The 11,917-nt window shown below is 38.1% G+C and overlaps 1 protein-coding gene across 1 annotated transcript in view; it reads right to left on the bottom strand.

Moving 5' to 3' along the window:
• Window positions 1-11,917, bottom strand: part of INO80 (INO80 complex subunit) — a 121,666-nt gene that overhangs the window by 92,994 nt on the left and 16,755 nt on the right. Inside the window, exons 5-10 of the mRNA XM_006882999.1 lie at window positions 10,970-11,090; window positions 9,209-9,423; window positions 4,382-4,435; window positions 3,401-3,604; window positions 1,544-1,739; window positions 379-446 (exon numbers count right to left, since the gene is read on the bottom strand). Coding sequence (XP_006883061.1) covers window positions 379-446; window positions 1,544-1,739; window positions 3,401-3,604; window positions 4,382-4,435; window positions 9,209-9,423; window positions 10,970-11,090 — 858 coding nt within the window. The remainder of the gene's footprint in view (window positions 1-378; window positions 447-1,543; window positions 1,740-3,400; window positions 3,605-4,381; window positions 4,436-9,208; window positions 9,424-10,969; window positions 11,091-11,917) is intronic.

The following is an 11,917-nucleotide window of genomic DNA, read 5'->3' as shown; positions in this document are numbered from 1 at the left end:
AGAACGAACTGGGGATGAGGGTGGAGAAAACAGTGCAACAATGAATGAATGAAAACCCAAAATCTCTGTAAATGTTCATTAAAACCAATAAAATTTAATAATAAAAAAATTAATAAACAGATAATAGACCCTTAGTAAGACTGATAAAAAGTCAACATACAATAGTTAGATGATCAGACATTGCAGATATTATAATTAATGTTATAAAGCTTAAATTAGTTAACCCCCAGTCATACTTAGATACAATGCGTTATATTTTGTCCAATGCTTTTAACAGAAAATGTAATTACAGGTGATCAAAGGAAGGTCACTTAAGTAAGAGGTTAGGGAGTATTTTCAGAGCCAGTTCGAATTTTTCTTATAATCTTTAAGACTCACCCGGGCTTGGTGAATATGGTAAGCATTTTCAGCATTTTTCAGGGCCTGGGCCTTAAAATGGTTACTATCTGAAAAGGGAAAGTTGTACAGGTTAGTAGATGATATTTTTCAAAGACACAACATCAACATATAAGAATCTTTGGTTCTGGGGAGCTCTGGTGGCCTAGTGGCAAGGAGCTGCAACTACAATCCCACAGGCACACGGTTCGAATCCACCAGATGCTCTGCCGGGAAAAGGAGAAACAATCTCCTCCTGTACCAGTCAGATCTGATTTGACGGTACACTCACACAAAAATTAAAAAAAAAAAAAAAGAATCTTTGGTTCTTCTAGTTACCTTTAAATTCAGAAGGGCTGAAAAGGAGAAAAGCTTGAAGGAGTCTTTTACTGAGGGAAGGAGCAAGTAATAACAGAAGCAGCAGACTGCCATGCTCTCCAGTAGCTGATTATCAGCTCACAAAAACCAAAAGAGAACTTAGCTATACTCTTTAGCAGACCTGGGTTTGTCTTTTCCCCAGGAAGCAATGTCAACAGCCAGCACAAATAAGGTTGGGAGAATTCAAAGTTTTGAACTATTTATGCTGGAAGGAACTAATTCAGCTGAAGTAATACAAACGTATACATCCTTCAAATACTCCGTAACCTCTAAAACTCCACATTAATAGCAGTAAGGAAATGCCCTGTCAACCCAAAGGTACAGTATGAATGTTCCAGTTCCTCTGTGAGAGAAGGATTTACTGCTTCTGAAAATGTAATAGAGGGTCAACCATGAGTCAGCCCTGAAGCAACAGTATACATCAGTAACAGTAGCCAAACTAAAGCGTTCTTTCTTCTTATGCTTCAATCACTAAGACTATTTTTACATGAGAAGATTTTCTCTGCAGATAGTTATCTGAAAGTATTCCAACCTAGAATCTTCTATTTCTACTAGGAACGCAAACCATTAAACCTCAAATTTGTAAGACTATATAACCATATCCTTTTCAAGTTCTCTAATAAAATTGATTTTATATACTTCTTTAACATGTCTTTTTCTCGAGGTCAATACAATAAACTCACTTTTCTGATCAATGTTATTCATCATTATGAGATATAAAAAAATTGTAAGAGTTAGTAATATGCATAACCTTATATATGAATCCTCTAAATCCTGATTCACGACTTACCATAATCCTCTTGTGTGATATTAACCACCACACCTCCACCAATGTCAATTTGTCTCTGAGAAGAACTGTCTTCAAGTTTTCTTAGGATTTCTTCTTGGATCCCATCATGACCCATATCTCGTTTTCGACTCATGAAATGGGCATACAACTCCGTCTGGGTGATTAAGAAGTTCAGTTTTCGCTGTTGCCTCTTAGCCTAGAGAAAAACAGTTCTTGTTGTTTGAATTATGCCCCTCCAAAATATACGGCAAATCATAACTATGCATTGGCATAACCCCATGTCTGGGGTAAGGGAGGAAATCTGGTGGCATAATCTATAGGAAGTTGTACTATTGACTCAAAAGGCTGTACCTCTTTTTTTTTTTAAATATATTGTGATTATTTATTTATTCATTGTTGCACATTTTCTCCTCCCTTCTCCCCCACCCCAGCCCACCCAGCAATACACCTCTTGTTCCTGATTATTCCCACATATATAATGCTTATATTCCTTCAGACAGTCCTTCCTCTCATCTATTCTAATGCAGTGTTCATTATCTATCCACTTTCCTCACTCCCTCACTCATGGCTGTTGTATTTTATAACAGCCATGTTATGCAATATTTATCCTTTTGTGACTGAGATATTTCACTTAACATTAATATTATTAAGATAATGTCCTCCAACGCTCACCTATGTTGTGTAATGTTTTGCTATTTCATTGTTTTTCAATGCTGCATAGTATTCCATTGTGTGGATATACCATACTTTTTCTGTCCATCTGTTTATTGATGGACACTTGGGCTGCTTCCATCTCTTTGCTATTGTGAATAATGCAGCATACTTCTGTTTGAGTTAAGGCTCTCATTTCTTTAGGGTATATTTCTAGGAATGGAACTGCTGGGTGAAATGGTATTTCTATTTCCAACTTTTTGAGAATGTGCCAGACTGCTTTCCACAGTAGTTGTATCATTTTACATTCCCACCAGCAGTGAATAAGAGTTCTAATCTCTCCATAACCTTGCCACCATTTGTAACCTGCTGCCCTGGTGAACTTTATTTGTTGTTTGCTGCTCTGTTGAACTTTGCTACTTTTGGTGGGGTGAGAGAGTATCTCATCATTGTTTTTGTTTCTGTCTTGAAGTTTGAAACCACCAGTAGCCCCAAAGGACAAAGATGGGAAATCTGTTTTATTTTCAGGCTCTCAGAAACTCAATGGAGCATCTACTACAAGTCAATTCTGACTTCATAAAATAATTTTTTAATTGCCTATGAATATAATTCCACCTGGAAATGGATTATCTTTATGATGTTAATAAGATGATATTAATAGTAAAAAGTCTGTCTTAAGTCAATTTCCTTGCAGATCAGCAAGAGATTAAGCAACTGAAAGAAACATAGGTTGGAGGAAGAGTAATAAGCCACATGCAGATCATCCAAAAACCTCAAGAGTCAAAGACCTTCCTCTAGAATCCAGAGAGACAAAGCCTTACCCGAGAGCCAGCACCATGAATTCAGACTTCTAGACTCCAAAACAGTGAGAAAATACATTTGCTAAAACCAACTACTTGTGATGATGTTTCTATTTTAGCATACTAGACTGACAAAAGAACAAAGAAAACTAATGTTGGAAGAAGTACAGCCAGAGTGCTCCTTAAAAATGACAGATTTTGTCTCACATACTCTTCAAGTACATTATAAGGAGTGGTCAGTCTGTAGAAAAGGAAATATTGTTTGGAAAAGTGGAGGATCAGCAAAAGAAAGGAAAACCTTCAAAGAGATGGACCAGCACAATCCATGTAACAATGAATGGTATTAAGTAGAGATTGGTATGAGTGCAGGAATTAGGAATTTTAAAAACCTATACTTTCGTCCTACCTCCCGCATTTCCTCATCCAACTTTCGCTGCTCCAAAGCTTCTTTCTCTGCGCGTTTTCGGTGTTCCTTCTCTACTTTCTCATACTTCTTCCAGTACAGAAGCATCTCCTTGGTGAGCCGGCGGGCCCGAGGTAAAGTCTCTTTACAGTTCTTTTGGGCTTGCAAGGCTGCACGACGAACTTCCTTCATACACTGGTGGGCAAGCTATAAAAGACATTATTACAACACAGAGGGGTCAATTCCAGGAGCTTGTTTTTTCCAAGTCCTAAGTCACAGAAACTATCAGCATGTTTAGTACAAGTAGTTCTCTTATGGGCTGGTGGGGCTGATGCCACTATACACTGATGAAGTCCTTGATACTTTAAGACAACAGGGTTAAGGAATCCACAGGTATACTGCCTTACGAGATGAAATAAAAGTTCAAATGTTTAAAAGAGATTTGAGATGTGCTAGGAGATTACAAAGTATATTACACACTTTAAGAATAATAGCTTATCACTGCTTATGTGGGGGAAACCAACCTAAGCTTACTTAATGTATATAAAATGAATTTATTCTTTTTAAAGCTCTTCTAAGTTGATACTTTCATTATTTGGTATTTCACCCTCATCTTAATGGATGAAGAAAGAGGGGCAGGGTGAGTGACCAGTGAGAAATACAACTAGTAACACCTACTCCCCACAACTCTTAAAGGAGTTGTATTAACATTATCACATCTTAGATGAAGAGACTAAAGCTAACGCAGATTTAATGACTACCTAAGAAATCAGAATAGGCTATGGTCTTACCCTCAAAATTTCCAATATCAGAAATTTAAGAAAAAGTTGTTTTCTTTATTAAATCAATTAAGAAAAGTTTAAAAATTCTTTTTGTGCTGTGAGATTAACTATCAAAAAGATACAATAGGCAAGAACTGCAGAAACAGATCCTAAGAAAAAGAATATATTCCAGTAAAAATAGAAAATATAAACTACTATTTACCTTTCGGCTATTGGTGAGAAACAGATTATGAGCTGATGCTTTCTGTTTGTTGGCCTAAAATTTAAAAAATAACACTTTGTTTAAAATTTATTTTATGCATAAAATTTCAGACACTCTGTCTTCTATTAAATTCCTAGAGTTAGAAAATAAAAAGTCAAGCTAAGCATTTTCATGATACACTGAAAAATCACCTAGAAAATACTGCCTCAACACCATACATAAAGCTACAAAAGAAATATTAATAAGATAGTTTCAGGAATGTTTTAAATACAGTCCTCTGTATAATTGCAAAGAATTTAAGTTATATATAATAAAGTTTAAAATAGACTAGGAAAAAGTAACCACGTAATACACCCAAATTCTGCCACAGTCTAACTAAAACATGCTGCTTTCCTAGGGCCAATGTATAAAAAAGCTGATGTAAGGGTACCTAGATGCAGAAATTCTTAGGGGTTATGTAGCTTAGTCTTTTATTTGTGATTCTAGACCTACCTTGCAACAGGGAAACCTAGCCTCACTATTACATAGCTCATATCAAATATATTTCATTTTCTGAAATACAAAATGTCTTACAGAAATCTAGCACAAGATATTGCAGTTTCCAATTGGGAATTTTAACTCCAGTTTTAAAACACAAACACACAGAGAGTAAGTAATTTCTGAGACAGTTCATCAGACACATGAGAAAATACTAAAAATACAGAGCTTAGTAGGGTCCATGGTTGCTCAAAAGTCCTTTCCCCACAATTCTGAAGCAATGATTGATTTCAAAGTTACACACAGAGGGGCTGAATGTAATTTACAACAATAATCTTCTCACTACAGACTATATGCTTAAGTGGATTTTTAAGCCATTTTAAATAACTTAATGGTGCTAATTCTCAAGATGCAATGGAGACATCAAAGGCAAGATTCTAGTCTTTCAAATAAAAGTTAACTTATTCATTAAAAAAAAAAGTTAACTTATTCTTTATCATCTGCAGGCTCTTCACCAGCTATGGCAAACATTTCCCAGTAATCTCTCATAAATAATATACATAAAAAATATTTCCACAACTGCTTATTTGTTATTATGGGGGACATAATAATTTTATAGTGGAGAGACACCATGTTAGCAAAGGATCATCAACACTGGAACATATATACATGATATGCACATCATTCCAGTGGTAATCCTGCAAAAATGAAAAACTATAATATAATCACTAAAAAAGAACAGACAAACACAAATTCAGACATCTTACAAAATAAGAGGCCTATACTCAACGTCATGAAAGACAAAAACTGAGGCACTGAAAGAGATTAAAAAGGTATAAATAAATGCAGAACACAGTGCCACAACAGATCCTGAATTAAGTAGGGAGCTGAAAATAGGAAGGCTATAAAGGGTATTAGTGGGTCAACTGATAAAATGTGAAAATAGACTGGACCAAGTAATAGTAAATTTCCTAATATTTATGATTGTGTTGTGTTTGAGAATATGAGAATGTCTTTTTTCTAAGGAAATACAAACTGACATGAATTCAGCATCACTTCTCAAACTGGCTCTAAAAATGTCTATGTAGCTCTCTGCTCCTCGTCGATCCAGATTGCCCTCTCTTCTTGTGCAGCCTCAGCCGCATCCCTGAGACACGATGGTGAAGGTCGGAGTAAACGGATTTGGCCGTACTGGGCGCCTGGTCACCAGGGCTGCTTTTCATCTAACAAAGTGGATATTGTCGCCATCAATGATCCCTTCATTGACCTCAACTACATGGTCTATACGTTCCAATATGATTCCACCCATGGCAAGTTCAACGGCACTGTCAAGGCTGAAAATGGGAAGATGGTCATCAATGGGAAAGTTATCACTATCTTCCAGGAGCGAGATCCCGCCAACATCAATGTTGTGGAGTCCACTGGTGTCTTCACAACCTTGGAGAAGGCTGGGGCTCACTTGAAGGGTGGTGCCAAACGGGTAATCATCTCTGCTCCTTCTGCTGATGCCCCCATGTTTGTGATGGGCGTGAACCATGAAAAGTATGACAACTCTCTCAAGATTGTCAGCAATGCCTCCTGCACCACCAACTGTTTGGCTCCCCTGGCAAGGTCATCCATGACAACTTCCACATTGTAGAGGGACTCATGATCACAGTCCATGCCATCACTGCCACCCAGAAGACTGTGGATGGCTGTGGAGCTGCCCAGAACATCATCCCTGCATCTAATGGCGCTGTCAAGGCCGTGGGCAGGGTCATCCCTGAACTGAACAGGAAACTTACCGGCATGGCTTTCCGTGTCCCCACCCCCAATGTGTCAGTTGTGGACCTGACCTGCCGTCTGAAGAAAGCTGCCAAATATGATGACATCAAGAAAATAGTAAAGCAGGCATCAGAGAGGGCCCCTCAAGGGCATTCTGGGATACACTGAAGACCAGGTTGTCTCCTGTGACTTTAATAGTGACACCCACTCTTCCACCTTTGATGCTGGGGCTGGCATTGCTCTGAACAACCACTTTGTCAAATTCATTTCCTGGTATGACAATGAATTTGGCTACAGCAACTGGGTGGTCGACCTGATGGTTTACATGGCCTCCAAAGAATAAGATCCCCTTGGACCACCAGCCCCAGCAATAGCACTAGAAGAGAGAGAGACCCTCAGCTGCTGGGGAGTCCTTGCCCCAACTTGATCCTCCCACACACTGAGAATCTCACATCCTTGACACAAGTTTCCATCAAATCCCCCTGAGAAAGGGGAGGGGCTTGGCAAGCCCATCTTGTCATGTACCATCAATAAAGTACACTGTACTCAGCCAAAAAAAAAAGTCTATGTATATACTGGTGGTGGAATGGTTAAGTGCGCAGCTGTTAATCTAAAGTTAGCAGAGTTTTAGTCTGAAATCACCAATGGTTCCACAGAAGAAAACACTTGGTGATCTGCTCCTGTAAAGATTCTGGCCTAGAGAACAACCTGGGTTTTGCAGATGACACAACCCTGTACTTGCTGAAACTGAGGAGGACCTGAAGCGCTTGTTACACAAGGTCAAGGATTGCAGCCTCCTATATGGATTGACACTCAGTATCAAGAAAACAAAGATTCTCACCACTGGGCCAATTGGCAGTACCAGTATGGATGGTGAAGAGTTTGAGATAGTTAACAGTTTTAGTTTACTTGACTCCACAGTCAACACTCTTGGTAACAGCAGCCAAGAAATCAAGAGACAAATTGCATTGGGAAAGTCAGCTGTGAGGGACTTCTCAAGAGCACTGAAGAGCAATGACATCAGGCTGGAGACTAAGGTACGCCTGATCCAGGCTATAGTCTTTGCAATTACGTGCTACGCATCAGAGAATTGGACAGTGAATAGGGATGCTAGAAAGAGAACTGATGCCTTTGAGTTGTGGTGCTGGAGAAGAGTGTTGAATATATCATGGACTGCCAGGAGAACAAACAGGTTTGTCCTGGAGAAGGAGAAGCCGGAATGTTCCTTGAAGTCAGGGATTCTAAAGCTTCGTCTAACATATTTTGGGCATGTTGCAAGGAGGGACTGGTCCTTGGAGAGGGACATCATGTTTGGCAGAGTGGAGGGGCGATGCAGGAAAGGAAGACCTTTGATGCCATGGATCGATTCTGTGACTGGAGTGGTGGGAATGAGTGCATTTATGGCTAGGCTGGCACAGAATAGAACGGTGTTCAGAGCTCTTGTACATAGGGTCACTATGAATTGCAAACAACTCGATGGCACATAACAACGTTGTAACAGCATTCTTCTGTATTCTCATTTCCATTCATCCTTCTATCCTATCCTTGACTGCCTTTTAAGGTTTATCTCTAGGAAAATGTTGTCCTTTTCTAAGAAGTACTTCACTGGTGTTACTACTCACAGTACAGGCTTGTCTGCTTTTTGGCTAAAAGATGAGTGACAGGACTCTCACCCTTCTATTAACTGAACAGACTTTATAGCGGGTTTTAATAATTAGAGGGGTTTTGTACTGCTTTCCTAGCTCTTTTTTTTCATATACATACTTTAGTACCAATAGTTGTAACTGTAAAAACTGTGTATTATTCTATTAGTTGATACTGAGTAATAAACAATTACAATATTGTTACAATATTTATATTGAAAACATATCAAAATTTTATAAAAAATAAATACAAAGAATGCTTACATAAGTTTCTTCTAAACCATTTCCTTTGTGTACCTATGATTACTCAGAAAAACCAAAACCAAAATTTATAAATTCTCTAAGAAACACATCATCTCCTTTCTAATTTACACCTGCCACTATTACAAGCTATCAATTTTCTGCCAGTTCCCTACTTTTCTTTCATGCAGTTTCTTGCTGTACATAAGAAAAATGTGTTCCTTTCTACTGAAAGTTCTGGTGGCTTGTTGTGTACCACAGAGTCAAAACCGACTCACAGCTGACCTTCCGGTGGGTTTTCAGAAGCAGTTAATAGCACAGAAGGAGACTGGCCGTGCTTCTCCAGCATAGCAGCTGGTGGCCTTGAACAGTGTACCTTTGGTAGTGCAGCACAGCTTCTTGCCACTAGGCCAGCAGAGCTAATGTTCCTTTCTAAAACTCATTTTCCTTCCTTTTTCTTGGCAAGAGAGCATCATCCAACTATTCCTAATTATTTTGTGAATTCTGACTCAACTATTTGAGTCAGAATTCAAAAGGGAACTAAAGAGAATACAGAAGATTCACAAGATAATTGCTCAGCATTCTCTAAATTATAACAAATTAATTAATTTTCAAAACTATAAATAACAATTTGTTTAGTTACCTATCTCTCAGAGCTTCCTCTTGCAGGAAGGAGAATCACCGTACGGAGGAATCTACCTACCTTTGGTAGTTCCTTTTTCACAATGCTGAGCCATACTTTCCTACGACGAGCATTAAGCTGCTCAATGGATAAATGCTTCTTCTTGGTGCCAGGTGGAGGTGCATCATGAGAGAACTTGGCAAAGACTTTGGTCTGGTGATGGTGGAGATGAGGAGACTCCTCAGAGGAAAGTTCTTCATCTCTTCGCCTTTTTTTCTTCACTTTTTTTAACTTTGCTGCAAAGGAAACAGATGTTCATAAGACTGTATTTTTTTCCTTACATAAGGGAGAGTCACAAGACAATGTCATCACTTTAAGAAAACTCAAGGTTTTTTCCTCAGTCTCTCTCAGCCTAGAAATGTTTATACCTTCCTCTATTAAGGCTCATGAATATTCCTTGAGGAAAATGTTACTGCTTTGGAGAAGAAAAAAAATACCTTCTATGCTTAAAGAGAAATAAAGAACAAAACCTGAAAATCAAACGTCTTTTGAACCCAGGAGGAAGGGAGGAAAAGGAAATATTATGGGGCTCAAGTAATGGTCACAAGAAGAGCACCTGTAATTACTTGGTGGAAATATAATGTAGTTGAAGAGAATTAACAAGGAAAAAAATGATTAAATGACAGCACAAATGTCAAAGATATATTTGATTACTAAATTTAAGGGATCAAGAGCTCTGCTGGCCTAGTGGTAAAAAGCTGCACTGCAATCACAAAAGCATGCAGTTAGAATCCACCAGCTGCTCCACAGAGATAGATGGGCAACAGCCTCTTGAAAACCCCCTTGAGGATCAGCTAAGAGTTGGTTGGTTCCACCCTGACAGTATACAACAACAACAACTGGGGGGAGGAGTGTGGAAAAGATGAATAAGGAACACTGATGGACATTGTTTGAAGTGCTCAGCTAGTAATCAAATGGTTGGTGCTTGAACCAACCCATTACTCTGAGGAAAAAAGATGTAGTAGTGTGCTTCTGTAAAGATTTACAGTTCTGGAAAGCCTATGAGAATTTCTACTCTATCATATACGATCACTGAGTCAGAACTGACTCAACCATACTGAAGGTGCTTGTGGATTTTGGGAGGAAAATGAGAAAAGAGATACAAAACAGAGGCTGTAAGACAAAGATGAAGAAGGCCACAGAGTCTTTTGGAGTTCAGACCTTCAGAGTAGTAAAATTGCCTTCCACAGATATTTTAAAACTTTCCCTTCCTGTTTCCTTCCGTTTTTCCAGCTGCTAAAACCTAAATAAGAGAGGAAAGGGCATTTCCTGGCAAACATGAAACCAAACCCTACAGAAGATCAACAGGAGGTGATCTATTTTAAATCACCACAGACAGCAACAATTATAGCTTATTCCAAAGGTTCTGGGTTACTCTTAACATTTCCCTGTGGATAATCAAAGCCCTCCTCTCCGAGAATATTTCAACATTTGCAAAATATATAGAAGGGAAAAGGAATAAAGCAACTGACCCAAAGTTTTGGCAAGGAATTTATATTTCTTATGTCTTTCTAAATCTAGAAATGACCATATATATGCAATAATAGTAGTACTTGCATATTATTAGATATGAGAGAGAAGTTCTCGGATAACAAAACAAATGTCTATTATGGGAATTATGTTTAAAGTCAAAACATGTTATTCAAGGCCTTTCTCTTCCCTGTTTCCTTTCTAAGAAGGAGGTTCATCCCTTTCTAATAATTAACTTTCTAACAAATCTATCTTTACTTTAAAAAAGTGATTCAGAATGAGTAAAAGTGGAGGAGAGGTCAACACACATACCTTTAAGTTTCTTTTCCTCCTTGAATTTCTTTTTCTTAGGTCCAAGCAGGTGCCGTTGTTGCTCATAGAAAGGATCATATGTAGAAAGCAGGCCTGCACTGTAGTACTGGTATTGCTGTAACTGAGGCAAGCAAGACAGTGATATTTTAAAAAGGGCCCACCTAGGTGTTCTCACACAGCCTTCATAACAACAAGATAAGAAACATAATCTTTACTACAGAAATCAGAGTCAGGGAAAACAAAAATTCTTAAATATTTTTCATAAAGAAAATAATAAAGATTTAATATATCAAAGTCAATTATTTACTTGGCTTAGAAACAAGCCAAGCAGTTATGCACATACAAATAACTTGAGGTGAATCCTTTGAAACTTCAGAATCTCCACCACAATATTTACTTAGTTCTGATATACAGGTGTAGTTCACTGAAGAAAATACTTTTCTGCCCTTAGAAAGTGATCAGTTTTTCTGTAACTTCTTGTTGTATTGTTAAGTGTCACTGAGTCAAGCACAACAAATAGTGACCCTATGAACAAAAGACCTGAACTCTGTTCTCTATCATCATTTTTCTAAGTTCATAGAGTTTTCAGAGTCATGCTGTTTAACAAGTGAAAGCCATTCCTGCTTCCAAACCCATCTCAATCTGGGAACTCCACCAAACACTGTCCATGATGGATAACCATTATGGCATTTGACACACCAGTGGCATAGCAGTCAGCATCAAAGCAACCCCAAGTTACTTCAGTACAGCAAACAGACAGACCAGTGCTGTACCACTTAGAAAACCGTTCATCACAAACAAAATTTCTGTAACTAGGTTCTCAGATTTATTAAGATTCCTGATTCATGCTGTAATTCTGGTTCTTCTATTTGATTTTTTTTTCTATAATTATATTTTATTAATTTTCATAAACATTTACAGAGATTTTGGGTTTCCATTCATTCATTG

Source organism: Elephantulus edwardii, unplaced genomic scaffold, assembly GCF_000299155.1.
Source record: "Elephantulus edwardii isolate Elephantulus edwardi_28Jun2011 unplaced genomic scaffold, EleEdw1.0 scaffold00026, whole genome shotgun sequence".
Classification (NCBI taxonomy): Eukaryota; Metazoa; Chordata; class Mammalia; order Macroscelidea; family Macroscelididae; genus Elephantulus; species Elephantulus edwardii.
Note: the sequence above shows the minus strand (reverse complement) of the source record. Positions and strands in the feature narration are given on the sequence as shown.